We start from the raw sequence: 22,319 nt of genomic DNA, 5'->3' as shown, positions 1-22,319 counted from the left end.
AGCTATGTTTCATGTTCAGGCCCTCATGACGGTAAACATCCTCCAGAAGTGTCCTTAAGCCAAGTGGTGATTTTTATTTTTTTAAAACTTTTTTTCCCCATGGGTACTGCTGTTGGCTCTTACTTCAAATCTCCTGAGGGGAAGCAGTTTCAAAAAAGGATTTTGCTTTTCAAATTGACATAAATGAGAACAGTATGCAACGGCTAGGGAAATACAAAAAAAAAAGACTTATTACTAATTGATCTTTGGTGATTTAATAGAGATGAATATTGAGGTCTCGGAAAGGCCACTGACTGAGCGTCAGTTGTAATCTAGAAGCTTCAGTTGTGGTGAATCCCTTGGGATTCATAGAAAACTTGGGCTCATACAACTAATATATTTAAACTCTCAGTGACTCTGTCTTAAAATTGTTATGTTGTCTTGTCAATTTTGGAGGTTTTTTTTGTATTATAGCTATCAGTCGGTCTCTTAATGTGATATTTAGTCTCTGATTAGTTTGCTCATCATCAAGTGGCAATATATGGACTGACAAAAATTCTCTCAACCATGTTTACAGGTGTTATGTAATGGGTGAGCTTATTCAGCCATTACAAAAAAACTGACTTATTAAGTGAAAAAGTGCCTTCATATCCGACAGCAATAACAATTGCTGGCATGAAGACAAGAACTGAAATGGTGTGTGGGCGTATTTGCATGGGTGTGATCATTTATGATTCTGTCCATTGATGCCTCAATTTTGAAAGCATCACAAATGGTGCGCGAGTCCTGCTCATTTCAGATTCATGTTTACTGTGTGGGCATTTGAGAGTGAATTACAGCCATGTCAAGAAAACATGTTCCTGCCTGTCTTCATCATAGCATAAATTGGAGGTCGTCTCCACAAGAGCAAAACCAAAACAGACCCAGTGTTTTTTATGTTGTTATGACCTTGACTCAGTAGATTAAAATCAACACTGTTTGGTGTAAAACCTTTAGTGCCCTTCTGTTGTTGCCATCATAATTCAGTTGAGTGGAGGACATGTTGACTTTGTCGTCTTATCTTAGTGTGAAGAAAGTCGTGGCAGGAACCAAATGGTGTTCGGCATTAATGATTAACAAGATTCATGTTAAACATTATTTACGCAGTAGGAAGGGTTTTCATCAGGGAAACCATTAGGCCCAGTCGACCAGCAGTTTTTAGGGCAGTGTGGTGCTATTTAATGTTACACTTATATATTTTTTCCTTTTTACACTTTTTTTAAACCTCTATTTAACTAGAAAGTGAAATTATTTACACTGTAACACCTGTAACACTAACACTATCTGCTTGCTAACTGTTCAATTTGTAGAAACCTTTTAATACAGACCATAAACAGAGCGAGAGTTGTTTTATACTCAAAACTTGAGGATGAATAGGTATTTTATTAAAAATGTAGGGAACTTGGAATGTTCAAAGGAATGCATAAAAACACATAGAGGTAGAACAGCTGTGGATAGAAAACTAACTAATAATCAGTTATCCACAGTAAGGGAGGGCTTGGACATGACCTTCTCAGAGGCAGCAAAATTTAATTTCCTGCCCCTTGGTTGTCTTGTAATGCCATGTTAATAGCTTCCTGCTCGCATGCATTGTAGCCAGGCTGCCACTCGTGCTTGTCTATTTCCGCCACAGCATGCCACCCTTGTATATACATGGGTGACAAGAATATGGACACAGACAAACACACACATATACCAGTTACATGACAAGAATTTCTTTCCTTTGACAGGTGAATATATTCATCTTTGAAATACATTCATTAAATAACCGACTGTATACAGTCGTGTGAAATTCACCCCAAGGTCAGACCATAGGGAGTGCAGAATGATTAGGCAAGTTGTATTTTTGAGAAATAATTTTATTATTGAACAACAACCATGTTCTCAATGAACCCAAAAAACTCATTAATATCAAAGCTGAATGTTTTTGGAAGTAGTTTTTAGTTTGTTTTTAGTTTTAGCTATTTTAGGGGGATATCTGTGTGTGCAGGTGACTATTACTGTGCATAATTATTAGGCAACTTAACAAAAAACAAATATATACCCATTTCAATTATTTATTTTCACCAGTGAAACCAATATAACATCTCCACATTCACAAATATACATTTCTGACATTCAAAAACAAAACAAAAACAAATCAGCGACCAATATAGCCACCTTTCTTTGCAAGGACACTCAAAAGCCTGCCATCCATGGATTCTGTCAGTGTTTTGATCTGTTCACCATCAACATTGCGTGCAGCAGCAACCACAGCCTCCCAGACACTGTTCAGAGAGGTGTACTGTTTTCCCTCCTTGTAAATCTCACATTTGATGATGGACCACAGGTTCTCAATGGGGTTCAGATCAGGTGAACAAGGTGGCCATGTCATTAGTTTTTCTTCTTTTATACCCTTTCTTGCCAGCCACGCTGTGGAGTACTTGGACGCGTGTGATGGAGCATTGTCCTGCATGAAAATCATGTTTTTCTTGAAGGATGCAGACTTCTTCCTGTACCACTGCTTGAAGAAGGTGTCTTCCAGAAACTGGCAGTAGGACTGGGAGTTGAGCTTGACTCCATCCTCAACCCGAAAAGGCCCCACAAGCTCATCTTTGATGATGCCAGCCCAAACCAGTACTCCACCTCCACCTTGCTGGCGTCTGAGTCGGACTGGAGCTCTCTGCCCTTTACCAATCCAGCCACGGGCCCATCCGTCTGGCCCATCAAGACTCACTCTCATTTCATCAGTCCATAAAACCCTAGAAAAACCAGTCTTGAGATATTTCTTGGCCCAGTCTTGATGTTTCAGCTTGTGTGTCTTGTTCAGTGGTGGTCGTCTTTCAGCCTTTCTTACCTTGGCCATGTGTCTGAGTATTGCACACCTTGTGCTTTTGGGCACTCCAGTGATGTTGCAGCTCTGAAATATGGCCAAACTGGTGGCAAGTGGCATCTTGGCAGCTGCACGCTTGACTGTTCTCAGTTCATGGGCAGTTATTTTGCGCCTTGGTTTTTCCACACGCTTCTTGCGACCGTGTTGACTATTTTGAATGAAACGCTTGATTGTTCGATGATCATGCTTCAGAAGCTTTGCAATTTTGAAACTGCTGCATCCCTCTGCAAGATATCTCACTATTTTTGACTTTTCTGAGCCTGTCAAGTCCTCCTTTTGACCCATTTTGCCAAGGGAAAGGACGTTGCCTAATAATTATGCACACCTGATATAGGGTGTTGATGTCATTAGACCACACCCCTTCTCATTACAGAGATGCACATCACCTAAAATGCTTAATTGGTAGTAGGCTTTCGAGCCTATACAGCTTGGAGTAAGACAACATGCACGAAGAGGATGATGTGGACAAAATACTCATTTGCCTAATAATTCTACACTCCCTGTACATTGCTTGGAGAAACTGCAGGAAAATCCAGGTGAAAAAAATCCAGGAGAAAGCTGCTACTCTCCAAATAGAACAGCATGGCTTAGCATTTCAAATTTTCTTCTGAACAAATCGCAAAACCTCTACAATAGAGTACTTTGATTAGATGAGACCAATTAAAACAAAACAAAAAACCTTTAATTACAGGACAAAATTTGGGTACATTGCTCTTTATATCTAGATAGAAAATACAAACAGATCAACACACAAGATGGTGTCACGCCTGCTGGACATTTCTACCTGATGCACCTCCAACAGTGCTCTTTGACGGGACTACCCTGGGGGAGCCACGGTAAACACCTGTAGAGCCTTGATTGGGTCATCAGCTGAGGACCACCAGTCGATTACGATTTGCTTTAACCTCAGTACATCTCCTGGTGGTAGAGTGATGACCAGGATCTTTTCCTGGCACCCCTTGTTGCTGCCTTAGGGTTTTTTTTTTGGTACCCACATCTCTTTAAACACAACCAGAAACTAGCTTTTCCTGCTTCCTCCGCCAGTTCCTTGGTTACTCTTCTGTGTCCTGCTTCTGTGAAGTGGAGTAGATTTGAAGTTGAGAAGCTGACGAAGCCCGACACCGCAGTTCCACTGGGAATACTACAGCATTACAGCCGGCCTACCTGCACTCAGCTGCCAGGTCAGGGTACTTGGATTGCTTCAGCTCATGGGCAGCCTCTGAATAAGTACCAGCTTCTTTCAGCATGATTCTATGGCGTCACTAATGGTTTAAAGTTCCACAGCTAATATGACGAATGACCAAAACTGTCTAGATCCTTCCGTCCGTCCATCCATCCTTCAGCCTATCTGAGGCTGCTACTACAGGTGTTGTAGCCTAACCAAAGACACAGACCTCCCTTTCCCCAGCCACCTCGTCCAGCTTATCCAAGGAAACACCAAGGCATTATCAGGCCAGCCAGAGATGTCATCTCTACAGCTTGTCGTGGGTCTTCCCCAGTGGGACATGCCTGATAAAACTCATCCAGGAGTCGCTTTTATAAAATGCCTGAACCATGTCAGCCAGCTCCTTTTGATGTAGAGGAGTAGTGACTCTACTCTGAGCCCCTCTCAGGTGCTGAGTTCCTCACCTTATCTTTAAGGGAGATGCCAGCTGCTCTTTGGAGAAAGCTCATTTGTTTGTAGTTGTGATTTCATTCTTTCAGTCACTACCCAGTGCTCATGACCAGAGGAGAGGGGAGACATAGATTGGCTGAGCTTTGCAGCGCACCCTCACAATACATTTTGGTGTGCCAGGGCTGTCTGGCATCCTTCATCGTGCCACCTGATCAAAATCCCCACCACGTGCTGATCAGTTGACAGCATAGCTCCTCTTGTCACCCAAATGTCCAGAACCACAGATCCAAAGATACAATTACAAAACTGATCATCATCCTACAACCTAGGGTGTCCTCGTGCCACGTGCACTTATGGAGATCCTTATATTCGAACATGGTGTTTGTTATGGACAAAGTGTTTGCATAGAAATCCAGTAACAGAATACCGCTCAGGTTCAGCTGCAAACGCGTCGTTTTACAGGAAGCAAACCGAGGTGATATAATACTCACCCCTGCTCGCAGCCTCTTACTGAGGGCAACTCCAGACTGGAACAGAGTCTAGCCCCTGTCCAGGACACTGGTCCCATTACTCAAGCTGCGCATTGAGGTAAGATTGACTATATCTAGTTCGTATCTCTCAATCTCACACACTACCCCGAGTTCCTTCCCCACCAGAGGTGTAGTTCCATGTCCAGACAGTCAGGGATCAGTCCAAGAGCTGTGTATTTGATTTAGGTCAGGTGAACATTGGGGTTAGTCAGTGGAATGAGTTCATTCATCCTCCAGGAACTGCCTGCCTTGAGTCTCATAATGGGTCCCACAGTGGGTCCAAAGATTTCATCCTGAACCCTAATGTCAAGCAGGGTGCCATTGCGTAGCCTGTAGAGGTCTTAGCATCGCTGTATGGATATGCTTTCCTAGACCATCACTGACCCACCATCAAAACCTACTACTGGTGCACTTTGTTTTTCACTGATGATACCAGGTTCACCCTGAGCAGATGTAACAGATGTGAAAAGGTCTGGAGAAGCCAAGAAGAACATTATGGTGACTGTAAAATCATACAGGACCCACACAGGAAGGAGCTAGTAGTGACGTGGCCATGGCTTCTTCAGGCCCTTTCACATCTGTCTCACGTCAGATTAATTTCTCACCTGTAAAAAGCACAGTGCGCAAATGGTAGACATGTCAACTCTGGTAATCTATGGCAAATGCCAGTCAACCTTAATGGTGCTCCGCAGTGAGGACAGAGCCCACTAGAGGATGTCGGGTCCTCAGCCCACCCTCATGTTCTTACTGCTTGTTCAGGAACATTGACACCAGTGGGCTGCTGGAGGTCATTTTTATGGGATCTGGCTGTGCTCATCCTTCAATGACCTGGTCAGACTTTCCTACAGTAACTGTCTGTCTCTTTCAATCTCCATGGTCTGAAGACTTTCCTGGGAGACATGGCAAACCTTCTGGCAATGGCATGTATTGATGTGCCATCCTGGATGAGTTAGACTGGTTTTTACACTTCTGTAGGTTCCAAGTATTGCCTTACGCTGCCAGTAGTGATACTGATCCTAGCCAAATGTAAAACTAGTGTGGGGGGAAAAAAGCAATCAGAAAAAATGAGGAGAGGAAAAAAATCTCAGTGGCCTCTTCCTGTAAAACCATTCCTTGTCTCATTGTTGCCCTTCTAGTGTACCTGTTAATGTAATTAACTGATTTATAATCCCATTTGCTACTCTATGTACAGTGGGGCAAAAAAGTATTTAGTCAGCCACCGATTGTGAAAGTGCCCCCACTTAAAATGATGACAGAGGTCAGTAATTTGCACCAGAGGTACACTTCAACTGTGAGAGACCGAATGTGAAAAAAAAATCCATGAATTCACATGGTAGGATTTGTAAAGAATTTATTCGTAAATCAGGGTGGAAAATAAGTATTTGGTCAATAACAAAAATACAACTCAATACTTTGCAACATAACCTTTGTTGGCAATAACAGAGGTCAAACGTTTACTATAGGTCTTTACCAGGTTTGCACACACAGTAGCTGGTATTTTGACCCATTCCTCCATGCAGATCTTCTCGAGAGCAGTGATGTTTTGGGGCTGTCGCCGAGCAACACGGACTTTCAACTCCCGCCACAGATTTTCTATGGGGTTGAGGTCTGGAGACTGGCTAGGCCACTCCAGGACTTTCAAATGCTTCTTACGGAGCCACTCCTTTGTTGCCCGGGCGGTGTGTTTTGGATCATTGTCATGTTGGAAGGTGATGGTGACCTTTGTTACTTTGGTCCCAGCTCTCTGCAGGTCATTCACCAGGTCCCCCCGTGTGGTTCTGGGATCTTTGCTCACCGTTCTCATGATCATTTTGACCCCACGGGATGAGATCTTGCGTGGAGCCCCAGATCGAGGGAGATTATCAGTGGTCTTGTATGTCTTCCATTTTCTGATGATTGCTCCCACAGTTGATTTTTTCACACCAAGCTGCTTGCCTATTATTCACTCTTCCCAGTCTGGTGCAGGTCTACAATACTTTTCCTGGTGTCCTTCGAAAGCTCTTTGGTCTTGGTCATGGCGGAGTTTGGAGTCTGACTGTTTGAGGCTGTGGACAGGTGTCTTTTATACAGATGATGAGCTCAAACAGGTGCCATTCATACAGGTAACGAGTGGGGGACAGAAAAGCTTCTTACAGAAGACGTTACAGGTCTGTGAGAGCCAGAGATTTTCCTTGTTTGAGGTGACCAAATACTTATTTTCCACCCTGATTTACGAATAAATTCTTTACAAATCCTACCATGTGAATTCATGGATTTTTTTTTTCACATTCTGTCTCTCACAGTTGAAGTGTACCTCTGGTGCAAATTACTGACCTCTGTCATCATTTTAGGTGGGGGAACTTGCACAATCGGTGGCTGACTAAATACTTTTTTGCCCCACTGTATATGTTTTTGAGCACTATATTTTAAAAACATGGCAGACAAAGGATTACATGTAACCACTGCCACTGAAACACAAAATTGCAGGTTGTCTCTGAGTTGCTGCTGTGACACATCTTTAATAAAGCCAGTCAAGGGTTTTTAGTCCATTCATCAAGTAATTAGTTATTTATGTTCGAACCACACGACTAATGATAATGATAATGAGGGCTTTACTCTGTGACTCATTACCCTTAAAAATGAAGACATCAGGTGACAAAGCTGCTGTTGTGCTGTGGTTTTAAAAAAAAAAACCCATCTGCTTCATGATGTGCAAAGCCTGTTTCCACACCTACGCTGCAAGTGCTTGACCATATTTAATGAACACTGAACAACCTTTTTTGGTAGAGGCTTTCATGAAAAGTCCTCTGATACCACTGTATCCACTTTTAGCATGAGTGGTAACCTATAAACACTATTCATGTGAGTGCTGTGCTTTACCCATTAAGCAACTCCTACATATTTCACATTTAACAAAGCTAAAACTTCTCAAACCCTATTCAAACACTATCCACAACTTATAAGTGACAGAAGGTTTGGATTGCATAATATTTGTGAGATTTTCATGAGCTGGTGAGGTTAGTTTTTTTTTTTTTCTTAATTAGCTCAACTCTGTTTTTCTTTTTGTTTTTCTTTTTGTTTTTCTTGTCCACTGTGGGCATTGCAATACATTTTCGTTGCAATGTTTTTGTAATATTGCCTTATTAACGGTTTTGTGAGTATGTAAGCTGAAGTGAAGCAATATCAACACATGTCGTGCCATGTTTCTGAGATCCTTTCATCCTCCTTTACTTTTTTTTTTCATCCTCCTTTTTTGTTCAGTTTTGATCTTTATCAAGTTCTGAGAGAAATCTGATCCCAGAACTGCTTATTCCATGTCAGTTCTGTCTGTGCAGCTTCAAAGATCTTGATAGCTCTATTAAGGACTCTGCTATTCCATAAATAATACATCATAAATTCAGCCAGTCTAGCATTTTATTTATACTGGTTACTCTTAAACTGTTTATTCTTTATCAGGAGCATTCAGCCAGAACTGTTCACCTTTTTTGTGTGTTTCACTTTATTTCCTTTTCTCTTACTGATGATTTTTTTTTCTTTCCTTTTTTTTTTCTCACTTCTGCATTTGAAGGGACTGCACACCTTATTTAAAAGCAGCACACATTCATTTCAGCACCAGTTTTAATAACACAATGTATGTGTGTGTGTGTGTGAGAGCGATTATATCAAATTTGTTTTTCTTGTACTGTATGCTTGAGCTATGACATGGAGCATTTCTTGTAGGAATCACTTCCGTGTGTATATCACACATTTCTATTTAAGATATGTGTTGGTGTGAGGCAGGTTTCAAGCTGCTGTTTAGTGCATTCTGTGTGGTGTTATGGGTCTAACCATGTTATTCTGTGTGTGTGGTCTTCTGAGAATGACTATGCTTTCATTTGTAACAGCATAACTATTCCTTTTTTTCTTCACATTACCCCGCTTTGTGTGTTCAAGTGCTTTTAGCTTCTGTGTGTCTGGGTCATCTGCCACTGAAACATGGCAGGAAGCTACGGTTTTTCTATTAGCTGTGGTTGAGGTGTTTACAGTTCCATTTATGCGTGTGTGATGTGGACAGAAAACACTGCATCTAATGGCAAGCAGGATATTTTCGTTTGTGTGTGGGTGGCTTCTGTGCGGATGTTCGAGGCAGACAGAGGAGAGCGAGAGAGGGGGGGGAGGGTGAGAAATCAAGTGGATATATGCACTTCCTCAAAGCCACATGAATGTCCTCTTGTTTCCTGCTCATCTGTGCTTTAAAAACATCAGTGTCGCCACACCTTTGACAAACATCTGTGCTAATTCATGTGACTGTGTGCTTTGCCTATTTTCTCTGTGTGTTTTTTGACACGTCACTGTGTGTTCATAGGTGGATGTGAACGTACTTAACTGTTGTGGGGTTTTTTTTTTATTCATTCATTTCATTAATTTTGTTTGAGAAGGCACAATTTTGTTTTGTGGGTGTGGTATAGAGCACCTTGTCAGATGACAGTTAGGGGTGACAGAGATGAAAGGACAATGAGTCGTCTGCTGTGATGTCTTGGACCAACATGAAATGGAGGCTTCAGATGACCTGCCAGGTTAAATGTTAGGGGCAGATGGGAAGAGTTTTAGAGGAATCTCTAAAAAAGTGGTTTTCTTTTTTGTGAGGGGGAAAAAAATCAATAATTTCATATCACTTTCAGCAATCAGTACTAAATCTGATGCAATAACTATCGTTAGTCTGACTTTAAAGGCTCGTTAGAAACCAAATCACTGGAAAGAGGTTTCACAGTTGTCTTGGAGTCATATAGCCTTCACATTAAAGAACAACCAAAATTGTAGTAATTCCACATATTTGATTAGCTAGTTCAGCGCCCTTTCACTGAGTTATTTTGTGTGTGTATTTTCATGTCATTATTGAAAAAGCTAATCATCCTTGGCATTCACTGTGTCAATGTGCTGGCCTCATTCAAATGAAGAAGATGAGATTTTCACACAGGGCTAAGGCCACATTCAGGCCAGCAGCAATCTGACACAAAAAAAATAAAAGATAAAATAAACAAAGCCTCTTCGTTTAAACGGAGTCAGTCCATTGAATCATGGATTTGTACCACAATTAACATTTATCATTCTACAATAAAAGATGTACATTTGTTTTGGCTTTGGTCCCAATATATAGTGTTGTTTTTAGCTGTCTTGAGTATATCAAACCATAATCAGGATTCTGATTATATATAGCAATGTGCCAACGCCACTGCATTTCAAGGATTTCAGGAACGTTAACAGTCAAGGGAAGACTTCTGGACAGTGACTGTATCTTCGTGAGTTGGTAACAGTTGCTGGCCTACATGTGTGTACGTGCCACCTATAATGCATCCAGAGGCAAAACATTTGCTTGTGTGTGAAAATGAAAAAAGTGAAACCAGGGTGGAGGACGGTAAGAGGGGGGTTAAGGATTTCCTCCTGCCATGGAGTCTGCTTTATTAACTGCATTACATGGCATCCTGTGACTACAGAATGTTCTCTTCCCATTACAGGAAAAATATCGGTGGTGCATAAACTGTGTGATACAGGAAAGGCGTGCCAATGTTACATGATGGGTACTGATGTACTCTGTGGGATGTCACGTAGTAAGACTTTGTATTTTTTTTCTTTAAGATTTGTAAAGGCTGACAAAAAGCTTTGTGTATAGTTTAACTTTTTCTCATTGTCTACAATTTTCCTAAAATTTCTCAGCTTGGTGATAAAAGCTTTAATAACTACAAATGTACAGTCAGTTTAAAACCCAACTTCACATGTTATGCTATATATAGTAGGGCTGGGCGATATGACCCAAAATTCCTATCTCGATATTTTTTAGCTGGATAGCGATATAAGATATATATCTCGATTTTTTTTTTTTTTTAAAGCCATAAGTTAAGAACAAAAAGAGAGTTCTTAGTCACACTGTGTCCCAGATGTCACACGGGCACTTTTATTTACATACAGCGTAGATGTACATGAAGAAATTACTCAAAAATAAATTATCAGCATTTATTAAATAATCATGGTCCATAAATAAAAGAAAACAATGTTGTTTTTGTGCATAACAAAAAGCTCACAATTGTGCAGTCAAAATGTAAACTAATAGACGCTGAGCATAATAACAAAGAGACAGATTTCACAGCTGCACCACGTCTCTGAACAGGTGCCATTTGTGGTCCTTATACACACACAGTACGTATCACTCCGCGAGGCTCCTCCTCGGTAGCCGTAATCCTCCGACAATCCATCAAGCGGTGCAGCTCCGTAGCTTAGCAAAGTCATATTAAAACATTTTTTGACAGATTGCTGAGCGCTGTGTACCACATAAAATCTGTTCGCGGTCAGTAAGCACAACCAGAATTCATACATAAGGCGCACTGTCGATTTTTGAGAAAAGGAAAGGATTTTAGGCCGTGCAGCCCCTCCGGGCTGCATGTCGTTAGCGCGGTTAGCTCGTTAGCGCGGTTAGCTCGCTAACATGTTGACGCCGTCCAGCCCCACGCACGGTAACTCGCTAACGGAGATTTTCCGCTTTCATCTTGTCATTGCCTGCAGGTGAAGTTATGGGGGAGGGGGAGTTGGGTTCAGTGAAGGAGAGGCGAGGCCGAGTAACGTTGCGTAGAGACAAAAGTAGACGAAAGAGAGGCAAACCTGCGGCCCACAAGTATAATTCTAACGTAACATAGACTATATCGATATAAACGATATTGTCACATCTTATATCTCGTATGAAAATATATCGATATTTTTAAAAAACTCGATATATCGCCCAGCCCTAATATATAGTACCGAGAGTGTGTACATGCAAAACAGCAGTCGTAAACTAATGAGAGAGATGCAGATGATGTTGAAACTCTTGTAAAACTTGATGCGTGTGCAACAAATTCAGCATTGATGTCAGGCGCACTAATGCCAGTGAATGTGTCATGCTTGGCAAATTTGAAGAATGGAGCCATGAACCAAACGGGATCCTAATGTTGTTTTTATGCTCGTCCATCGCTGGTCTTGCCTGACAATTTTCACATCCATGTGTCATGAGACACAATCTTTGTGGCACGTCAGCCAGTTGTGCGCCTCCTTGGTTTTTTGGGGGGGAATTTTTGCGGCAACCCCTGTCATACCTGGATTGAAGACACGAGTGTAAGATTATGCCAGTTTTTACCACCATCTTAGAGACAGACACAGAGGGAGATGTTGCAACTGTTTGTCAAGTGTTGTTGTTTTTTTGTTTGTTTTTTTTTTGTTTGTTTGTTTTCCCCAAAGTTCTTTAAAAAAATCATGTTTTCAGTGTCTTGGCTTCTGGTTTTGTCTTCTCCTCCGTATCCGTGCGTTTGCTGCGATATTATCTGAGTGGCTTCACTTATCGTTTAGGAGAGTAACGCAGCGGCTTCTTGCGCCTTAACAGCAGGTGTAAATGCCTGCATCTGTGTGATGACGATGCAGCAGTGAGCCTTAATGAGGAAGAGGTTAGCTAGTGCTTTTCCAGCTATTATGAAACTGTCTGGTGGATTGAATATTGGTAAAACAATTACAGTGCCGCTTTGGTGAACCCTTTGCCTACCTACTTCATAAGGAGGATTTTCCATGTTAATTAATAAACATCAGGCAGGTTTTGAAGATGCGCGTGTGGCTTCACAAGTGGTAAGGGCAGGAACATCAGAGACGCCCTCCAATTAAGATCAAATGGCTTGTTATACAAGGGTCACAATGCCCGAGGTTTCCTGCCAACAATAGAGAGCGCAGCTAATTCTGGTGCTCATGGAAATGATGTTTTTGATCAGACATCTGTGATTTGATTTAGAAGCGGAGGTGAGGCTATTTGTGATCTGTTTTCTCCTGGGGATCCTTTTGATCGTAAACATCACAGCCGCCGTTAGCATTTTAACCTGGATTGTGGTTCTAATGAACTTCCCTTTTTAAGTAAATCTGCTGCAGTCAAGTTATCAACAATATCGTTGAATAATCAATGATTAGCATTTAATAGTGCTGGTTTGCCATTAGACACTCACATTTGTGTCTTTTATATTGCATCTCATTACTTGTGGAGTAAACTGTGGCCAAATTAGGAAGCACTTCATAGATTGGACAAGCACATGTACTTTGAGTACAGGCTGTGTTGATATTCTTGCCTTCCTATCAACACTTGAGCACACTCAGCTCACACAGTCTGCCACCTCATTATCATAGTGTCTAGTTTTTCCCCTGCTCTGCTTGGCTCAACCAACCAAACCCAACCAGCTACTCCTATCAAACAAAAAACACTGCCAGCAGAACTGTTGCAACATTCCTGCCATGACTGACCTCTGACATAAAGCGTAGTAGACACGATTTAATCTCTGAAATTATCCTTATCGTAAACTGTGAGTTTTTAGCTCCACTGACCCCTCTACATTAAACAATCCATGTTTCCGTGATTTTGTATATCTTTTATATACCTGATAATGCCGTGCACCATCTTTTAACATGCTTCTAACAAATTATAGTTAGAAGAAATTTCCTGTGTGTGTGTGCGTGTGTGTGTGTGTTTTTTGACTGGCACACTGGAGTGCCTTGCCTGTTAAACGTTAATTGTATCCAAACTGCCTGGTGGGGGAGGGGGTGGAGGGATGTTAACTGTAAATGAGCTGAGCAGATGTTGACAAGATGTATCAACGAGGAGTGAAAAGGTGTTCAAGACTCCACGAGACTCACCATCCACACACTGACAGCTATGTTCACCTCCTCCCAGCAGTCGATCCTAACCCACCCTCTCTTTCTTTAGACATCCTGGTATATTCTTCCTCTCTTCCCTCCACCCTCTCCTGCGTCCCCATACTCTCTTTGAAGTGAGGACAGTATGCAGGAAGTAAGCCGGAATCGATTGCTCCATGCATTAGGCTAGGAATGTGTGACATCCTCCTCCTCCTCTTAACCCTCCTCTTCCTGCCTGTCTTGATCTTCCTAAAACATCTCTCATTTATCCCCTTGCCTTCCCCGTCCCCCTCCTTTTGTTCTCTTTGGTGCAACCCATGCATCACATTATTATTGAGTACAATTTAACTTCTCATCATTTTTGTCTGGATTATTGTTTTTCTTTTATTATAATGTGATTGGCTAAGCAATAACCATTCTACAACATAACTGTTTGGACCAACAACAAATCAGTTCATATATTTATTTAGCCAAAGCTGTTGGTTGTCAAGACCAAACAGTTTTAAGATGCCACTGCTGTAGTTTTAGTTGTGGAGTGAACTTAACTTTAACTATTGGTTGTTGTTGTTGTTGTTGTGTTTTGTTTGTTTGTTTTTTAAAGCCCTGTGTTAGACTGGCAACTTGTTGACGGTGTAACATCAGCCTCTTCTTTGTGACTTGTAGGATAGGCTTCATTCCCCCTGTGACCTTGAACTAGATAAGTGATTCAGAATATGGATTGAGGTATGGACATTTTATTTAAAATTAGTTGATTTATTGAAAAATAATGGAATAATCATCCAAACAGGAAACAATTCGCTTGCCCCGGGTCACTGATGGTTCATTGTTACGAGGCAAATTAACATAATCCTTCGTTCTAATTGGTATTTGCTTCAGTTGTTTGCGTCTGAATTTTGTAACTAGGGACCTGCCCACTTCACTTCAGGCTATTTTGCCCGTCATCACTTGATGTTACTAAATGTCACTGCTAGCCCCTTAAGGCATGTGATCTGCAGAATTACAGTAATGTTTGGAAAGAGGTTACGGAGCTATGGTGGTTTTTAAGCAAAAGCTTTTGAAAACTAAAACATGCTAGTTTGAATCCCGACCTCCTAAAAGTTAGGATAGTTGCCCTTGAGCAATGATTGGTTCTTTAGAATAGATATTTATCTGCTGTATAGCTACTGTGTTAAATGCCTCTGCTGTAATGAATGCACTGTCTCTAACTCTGATTACACTGAATATAATGACCCCCCCCCCCTTCTTTTCTCTCTCTCATTGTTCCATTGTTCACTTTCCCTTGTTATGTTCTTCTTGTGAAAGGAAAAACAAACAAACATTGCATACAAAATCAAAGGTCGCATTAAATACAAAATAGTTTTTTTTCTGCTTTGCTCTGTATCTGTAGCTCTTCAGTGCAAACAGCCTATGAACTTGTCTTTAGCTAGCAAGGTAGTCAGGTGGTCACAAAGTCTGCCTTTCAGTCAGTAATCCAGTAGTGTGAGTCATCCACCTACTTCAGTCTGCCAAGTTGCAACAGGCTCAAGGCCTCCTTCACTGACAGAACAGTGAGATAGCAAGCATGTTGGCTATCTCTGCATAGTGTTATGTATTATGATTGCATATCATCCAGGATCATGAAAGCCTCTGATGTATTCTTTCTGTCACTGTTTGATACATGTATATTTCAAACACGGTAATCTACTAGTATAGTAGAACTTTAAGTTCAAAAAGTAGTTACAATTAAACTCCAGTTGATACTTTGGTAACATCCAATACTTCAATTCATATTCCAGTTGATTTCTGCCATGAGTTCAGCGTCATTAAGAAGATGCCAGGTACCAACAGTGTTTGGAAAAGACAAAAATAAGGGGGGGAAGCTGCTCCATGGACTGCCAAGACAAACGAAGACCAAATGTTAATTTGCTTGAAAGAGCACTCCTTTTGGCACGTTGTGTATGATGTCAGATAATGGAAGAGAATGTAATTCTGACATGATTTATAGTATTCTTTGAGTGCGCTGATGCATCCCAGATAAGGCCCACTGTAACTAATGTTAAACCATCCCCTGTGCCACAAACTTTTGTCTGGTTGAACTTTATTCTTACTATGAGGATTGAGTGATACAAAGGTATCTTATCAACTCTCAACTTAAAAATTAATTTCCCACATGAAATTAGTTACAGGAGGCCGAGCCTTTATTTTTCAAGACTTTCATTTCAGCCTGAACCTATTTTTTTTTTTTTTTTTTTTTTTTTTTTAATCAGGTAGATTTCAGCTTACATGTCAGACTTAAAAATAAAACTGACTTAATCAGTCATTTCACTGCAAACTGAAACTTTAATTCCTTTAACAGTTTGACATTTAACGTCATTCAGATGTTTCTTCTACTGTTTTCTATTTCTTTCTGACTCCTTTGCTGTTCCAGCAGGATGCTGAAGCAAGCACTTGGAAACACCTTGTATTTTTTAAGAGTTCTTTGTTTTCAGTGGCCTGTTCTGAATTAAATGTCAGAGAGTCACAATGAGTGATTTGATTTAAAATGGGTTTCTCGTGTGATACAGTGCATTTGGAACATAAATGGAACAAAACAATATCCACACAGTTTGCGTTTTCTCCTGCTTTCATCTCCAGCTCTTAAACAGTTGGCCCCGCTTGACACCCATGCAGTCTGCTGCTGCTAACAGTCACCACTATAACGGTTTGCCAGAATGTCATGTTGCCAATTCAAGACTGGACGGATGGATCGAGGGTGGAAGTGCAAGTAGGGCAGAATCGACTGCTGAGAATGAAACGAGGGCTAACAGAAAAGAAGGAAAAGGAAGACGAGAGGAAGAAGTAGAGATGTCGCAGACACACCCACTGGAAGTTCTCTCTGGTCATCCATCAAGTGTGAGCTCTACCCTGCGGCACATTGTTCAACAGCTGGATATTCTCACACAGGTCAGTTATCAGGCAAAGCTTATATACAGTGGGGCAAAAAAGTATTTAGTCAGCCACCGATTGTGCAAGTTCCCCCACTTAAAATGATGACAGAGGTCAGTAATTTGCACCAGAGGTACACTTCAACTGTGAGAGACAGAATGTGAAAAAAAAAATCCATGAATTCACATGGTAGGATTTGTAAAGAATTTATTCGTAAATTAGGGTGGAAAATAAGTATTTGGTCACCTCAAACAAGGAAAATCTCTGGCTCTCACAGACCTGTAACGTCTTCTGTAAGAAGCTTTTCTGTCCCCCACTCGTTACCTGTATGAATGGCACCTGTTTGAACTCATCATCTGTTTAAAAGACACCTGTCCACAGCCTCAAACAGTCAGACTCCAAACTCCGCCATGGCCAAGACCAAAGAGCTTTCGAAGGACACCAGGAAAAGTATTGTAGACCTGCACCAGACTGGGAAGAGTGAATCTACAATAGGCAAGCAGCTTGGTGTGAAAAAATTAACTGTGGGAGCAATCATCAGAAAATGGAAGACATACAAGACCACTGATAATCTCCCTTGATCTGGGGCTCCACGCAAGATCTCATCCCGTGGGGTCAAAATGATCATGAGAACGGTGAGCAAAGATCCCAGAACCACACGGGGGGACCTGGTGAATGACCTGCAGAGAGCTGGGACCAAAGTAACAAAGGTCACCATCAGTAACACACTACGACGGCAGGGAATCAAATCCCGCAGTGCCAGACGTGTCCCGCTGCTGAAGCCAGTGCATGTCCAGGCCCGTCTGAAGTTTGCCAGAGAGCACATGGATGATACAGCAGAGGATTGGGAGAATGTCATGTGGTCAGATGAAACCAAAGTAGAACTTTTTGGTATAAACTCAACTCGTCGTGTTTGGAGGAAGAAGAATACTGAGTTGCATCCCAAGAACACCATACCTACTGTGAAGCATGGGGGGTGGAAACATCATGCTATGGGGCTGTTTTTCTGCCAAGGGGACAGGACGACTGATCCGTGTTAAGGACAGAATGAATGGGGCCATGCATCGTGAGATTTTGAGCCAAAACCTCCTTCCATCAGTGAGAACTTTGAAGATGAAACGAGGCTGGGTCTTCCAACATGACAATGATCCAAAACACACCGCCCGGGCAACAAAGGAGTGGCTCCGTAAGAAGCATTTGAAACTCCTGGAGTGGCCTAGCCAGTCTCCAGACCTCAACCCCATAGAAAATCTGTGGCGGGAGTTGAAAGTCCGTGTTGCTCGGCGACAGCCCCAAAACATCGCTGCTCTCGAGAAGATCTGCATGGAGGAATGGGCCAAAATACCAGCTACTGTGTGTGCAAACCTGGTAAAGACCTATAGTAAACGTTTGACCTCTGTTATTGCCAACAAAGGTTATGTTACAAAGTATTGAGTTGTATTTTTGTTATTGACCAAATACTTATTTTCCACCCTGATTTACGAATAAATTCTTTACAAATCCTACCATGTGGATTCATGGATTTTTTTTTCACATTCTGTTTCTCACAGTTGAAGTGTACCTCTGGTGCAAATTACTGACCTCTGTCATCATTTTAGGTGGGGGAACTTGCACAATCGGTGGCTGACTAAATACTTTTTTGCCCCACTGTATATCAACTCACAATATCGACAGCAGTGGAAAAACATTGAAGGAGGACAATTTTTTCCCTCTGAAGTGTTTAAGCCCAGCATCAGGTTGTTTACTATTCAACATTGCTATGTTGCACAGGTCTAATAAAAGGTAAAGAAAAGCAAACGGTGGAGTGAGAATATTTGATTTAGCTGCCCACTTCTTTGTCTGTTTGAGAAGTGTCACCATTAGATGGACAGAGACATTTCCTCATTTTATGTTTTATGACATTTGCAGACAGAGAAGAAAAAAATTGAACACATTTTCAGTTCTGCAGTTTTATGAGAATTGTCTCCAGAAATAAAAAATGTGCTGCTGAATGTACTTTGTTTCACAGACATTATCATCTATAAGAAATATTTGGTGCATTTTCTGATTCCCAGAAACAAATGACACCTAATGAACTATTAAATAATCTTTGTAATATAAATATTTAAATTTAAATCACTTCTGCTGTCTCTACTATCTCGACTATCTCATGCATCAAGGCCAAAATGAATAATAATAATAATGATGATAATTTGAAAGCCATGACGATTTCTCATTTACTTTTGTGTTTTGTTTTGTTTTTTTCTACATTGGGAAAGGATTGATTTCAGACTGAACTTTGCTCTGCTTAGTTTCTACATGTATAATTATTCTCTGACTTCTCTGTAATTATCATGCTTTCCCACCCCTACCGCTTCACCTCATGCAGACTGTTTCAGTGCTGGAAGAGCGTCTCACCCTGACTGAGGACAAGTTGAAGGAGTGTCTAAGCCATCAGTCTCAGATTCTGAAAGACCTGCGAGCATCTAGAACGAGGCGGAGGACAGAGAGTGAAGGGACAGATGAATCTTCTGTTCATTCCACTTGAGGACAACTTTGCCTCGTCTCAGACAGCAGCACAAAGACATGAAGTGTGTTGTTCTGCTAAGCCCCCAGATTGCCAGATGTGTGTGTCAATTTAAATGCCCTCCATGGTGGTCTTTCTCATAGGTCAATCAGGATTCGATCAGTGGTTGCAGTGAGTTTGTGTCTGACTGCGTGCTTGTACGTGTGTAGTACCAACATAGTTTTTCCATGCCTTTCGGTACCTCTTAAAGACATCCAGCTGCACAGAAGAGCTGCAGCTGAATATATATATGTATTAAAAAAAAAAAAAAAGTGCTTGTCTGCTGTGTGTATTTACCTGTTCATTTGCAGGTGTTTTAGCAGTTCACTGCTTCAAGAATAACATCTGTTTTGATTGTAAATGCTATGCCATGCCATTTTAAACCCCAAGTTGTGTGCATTTTTCCTAAAATACATGTAATATAAATTTAATTTTTATGAATAGATAGTGCAACAGGGTGTACTAATTGGTTATTACTTACTGTATCCAGACAAAAGGAGACAGCCTTGTACTGAGAGAACCTCAAAATGGTCAAAAATAAAAACTGAGATGACCAAAATATAACATGATGTGCTCAATTTTGAGTTGAATCTCCACTCAAATATCCGACAGTTGGGATATGTGTTAAACTGTTTTCCATAGGCAAATAAAAGTCTATAAATGTTTAGATGCACATTTTAAATGTGTCAAAGAAACTGATTGTTTCACTTTCAAAAATGCTTCCCGTGCATACTTTTTTTTTAATCGTTCCTCTCGTTTTCATCATGAAATGTAGGTGCACTTGATATGTCTCTATGGATGATACATTTGTGCTGATTCTTTACTGTCTTAGCAACAAGTCCTCAAATGCATGGTGCATTCAATTGTTAGTGGAAAGCTGGGATATTTGGCCTATTGGTGGATTAGTATATAATTTCACAAGACATCTTTAACAGCTTGACTAAAATGTATATTTACCAGCTATAGACTGTACACAGTCATACTATTCAAAAAGTATGCCACTTAAGAACTTTCCGGCTTGTCAACTACATGCATTCGTAGTACTACCAAATATTAAATAGCAATAATTTATATGTAACCAGTAAGATTTTTTTATTAGTATTTTCTTATTGAAAATTTTTGAATTAATATACTCATAATTAATCAATTTTAACCTTGTATCTGAAAAATAATTTACTTTCAGTTCAGCAAGCCCTTCCTGTATTTTGTTTCTATGTGCCACTGTGCCTGAAATGTTCTGGCTTGCTCTCGCCCAGTCTATGGTCTCTAGCTGTTTATGTTGTTCCAGCGGAGGCCATGCGGTGAGCGATGCGGCTGGGACGGGAGGAAGCAGTAAAAAAAAAAAAAAAAAGCCACACAAAGAGGGAGCTATCAGAGGCTGCCATTTGCTCCCTCCACCACATCCTTTGCTTCCTCTTTGGCTTCATTGGTGTTCATCCTCCTGCTCCTTGTTCTCCTTTCCAGTTACATAACGCGGTTCAGGCTGCTGAGAAACCCAGGTCCACTTTACCTGAAGCACAGTGAAGTGTTGCAGTGGTCAAAATCCTGTTGTTCAATCCAGTTGTATCATAGGTGCTGATGAAATCTGAAGTAAAATGACTTCTACATGAAAAATCTTCCAGGTTTGCTCAGTACTTATCCACCTGTAAATTTCTCAAATGTCCTTTTGCACTCACCAGTAAAAATCCCTATTTATACACTCACCGATCTCCTTCACTGACACATTTGTGAAAAGTGTGTGATTCATCAAGAAGATGAATGTTTAAGTCCCTTAAAATAATCTTCAGTTTCATGACGGCTAAAAATGGAAAATGAAGACGGTGAAATATGATCAAGAGCTCCTGAACTGCAAGAAAGTGGCTCTTGAGTGGTGATTCCTTTGAAATGCATTAGGTCTTAAACAGATGCCTAACACTGAATGTAACTCTAAACTGAACCAGAGGGCTGATGAAAATGACTTCACTTTGCTAAAATTTGCTCTCACAGCCTGCAACTCTCATTACTTTGTATAAGTGAAAACACACAAACCAACAAACGCAGTCACAAAATCTTTTGTGCACTGAAGCAGGAGACTCACATGCAAACATTTAATGACCAGCTTCCCCCTTCACTTCCACTTAGATCTCGTTAAGTGCACACAGAACTTGCTTTACAGTGAGCATAAGCGCTGTGTGTGTTGTTAGTGCATTGTGAACATGATCCCATAACATGTTAATAGCTTCCTAGAGGAGGGGCTTCCTGTTTATATTGAGGAAGGAGCTGTAACAACCGGACTTGCCACCAGGCAATTGCACGGTCACAGTTTACTACTGAATGATGATTGTGTGTGTGTACGCATATGTCCTTCAGTTAATTAAACATGGAATTATTTGCGGAAGCAATGCTCTGATGCCTATTTGAAGGACTTGTCAAACCAGTATTGACTATATTATTAAATGAGCCTTATCTGCTCTTCTTTGTCTGCTGTAAATATGGTGGCCGGTCAAGAAAAAAAGGATGTAAAGCTAATTTAAAACGGGGATGTAAATCTTTATCCTTCAGATTTGATCTTTTTAAGGTTCTGTCAACCCAAATCCCCAAAAGAAAAATAGAAAAAAGCTGGTGTCTTTATTTGTGCAGAATTTAAGAGATAAACTGTCAACCCCAGCACAACAGAGGCGTTAAGTTTACAGCACTGAAAGCTGACATTAAGAAACAGCTAACATACAGTTTTCACTTCACTTATTTTCTTTAACATTAAGAAAAATCAATAAAACACAAAGTTGAACAAAGTTTTTAAAATTCTCCTGCAGTTTAACAGATCAAATGTGTGAAAACCTGTGTTTCACAGGTTTTTCAAGAATGTCAAGAAGATAATTCTGTTTTTGCTTTAAAATATGCCCTGCTGTTAAAATAACTCTTCTGTTTTCAGATGCTAATCTTTGCCACAAACCTTTTTTCATGTAATATTATTTTACCTGGTAAACCTGCTTGTTGCCCCAAACCCAGCACAAGCTGGAAAGCAAACGCCTTTAGTGCCCAACTGAACAACTTCTCTTATTATTTTACTGCTCCTACACCATTTCTAAAAAAAACATGGGATTGTCTTTTCAGACATTCCATGGTAACCCATGCGAGGTGGATGAGGTGATAAATGGAGGCCAGAAAAAAAAGAGAAAGGAGGGGAAAAAGAAGAAAGACTGC

At 40.8% G+C, this 22,319-nt stretch overlaps 1 protein-coding gene across 1 annotated transcript in view; it reads left to right on the top strand.

Moving 5' to 3' along the window:
- Positions 1-20,831, top strand: part of poc1b (POC1 centriolar protein B) — a 50,952-nt gene extending 30,121 nt beyond the window's left edge. Inside the window, exons 11-12 of the mRNA XM_085412970.1 lie at positions 16,301-16,609; positions 18,960-20,831. Coding sequence (XP_085269096.1) covers positions 16,301-16,609; positions 18,960-19,118 — 468 coding nt within the window. The 3' untranslated portion in view covers positions 19,119-20,831. The remainder of the gene's footprint in view (positions 1-16,300; positions 16,610-18,959) is intronic.
- Positions 20,832-22,319: the final 1,488 nt, after the last annotated feature.

Source organism: Rhamphochromis longiceps, linkage group LG7, assembly GCF_057381845.1.
Source record: "Rhamphochromis longiceps isolate RC_006_pf linkage group LG7, R_longiceps_female_GT1.1, whole genome shotgun sequence".
Lineage (NCBI taxonomy): Eukaryota > Metazoa > Chordata > Actinopteri > Cichliformes > Cichlidae > Rhamphochromis > Rhamphochromis longiceps.
The sequence above is the reverse complement of the archived record's forward strand: the minus strand, read 5'-3'. Positions and strand labels throughout refer to the sequence as shown.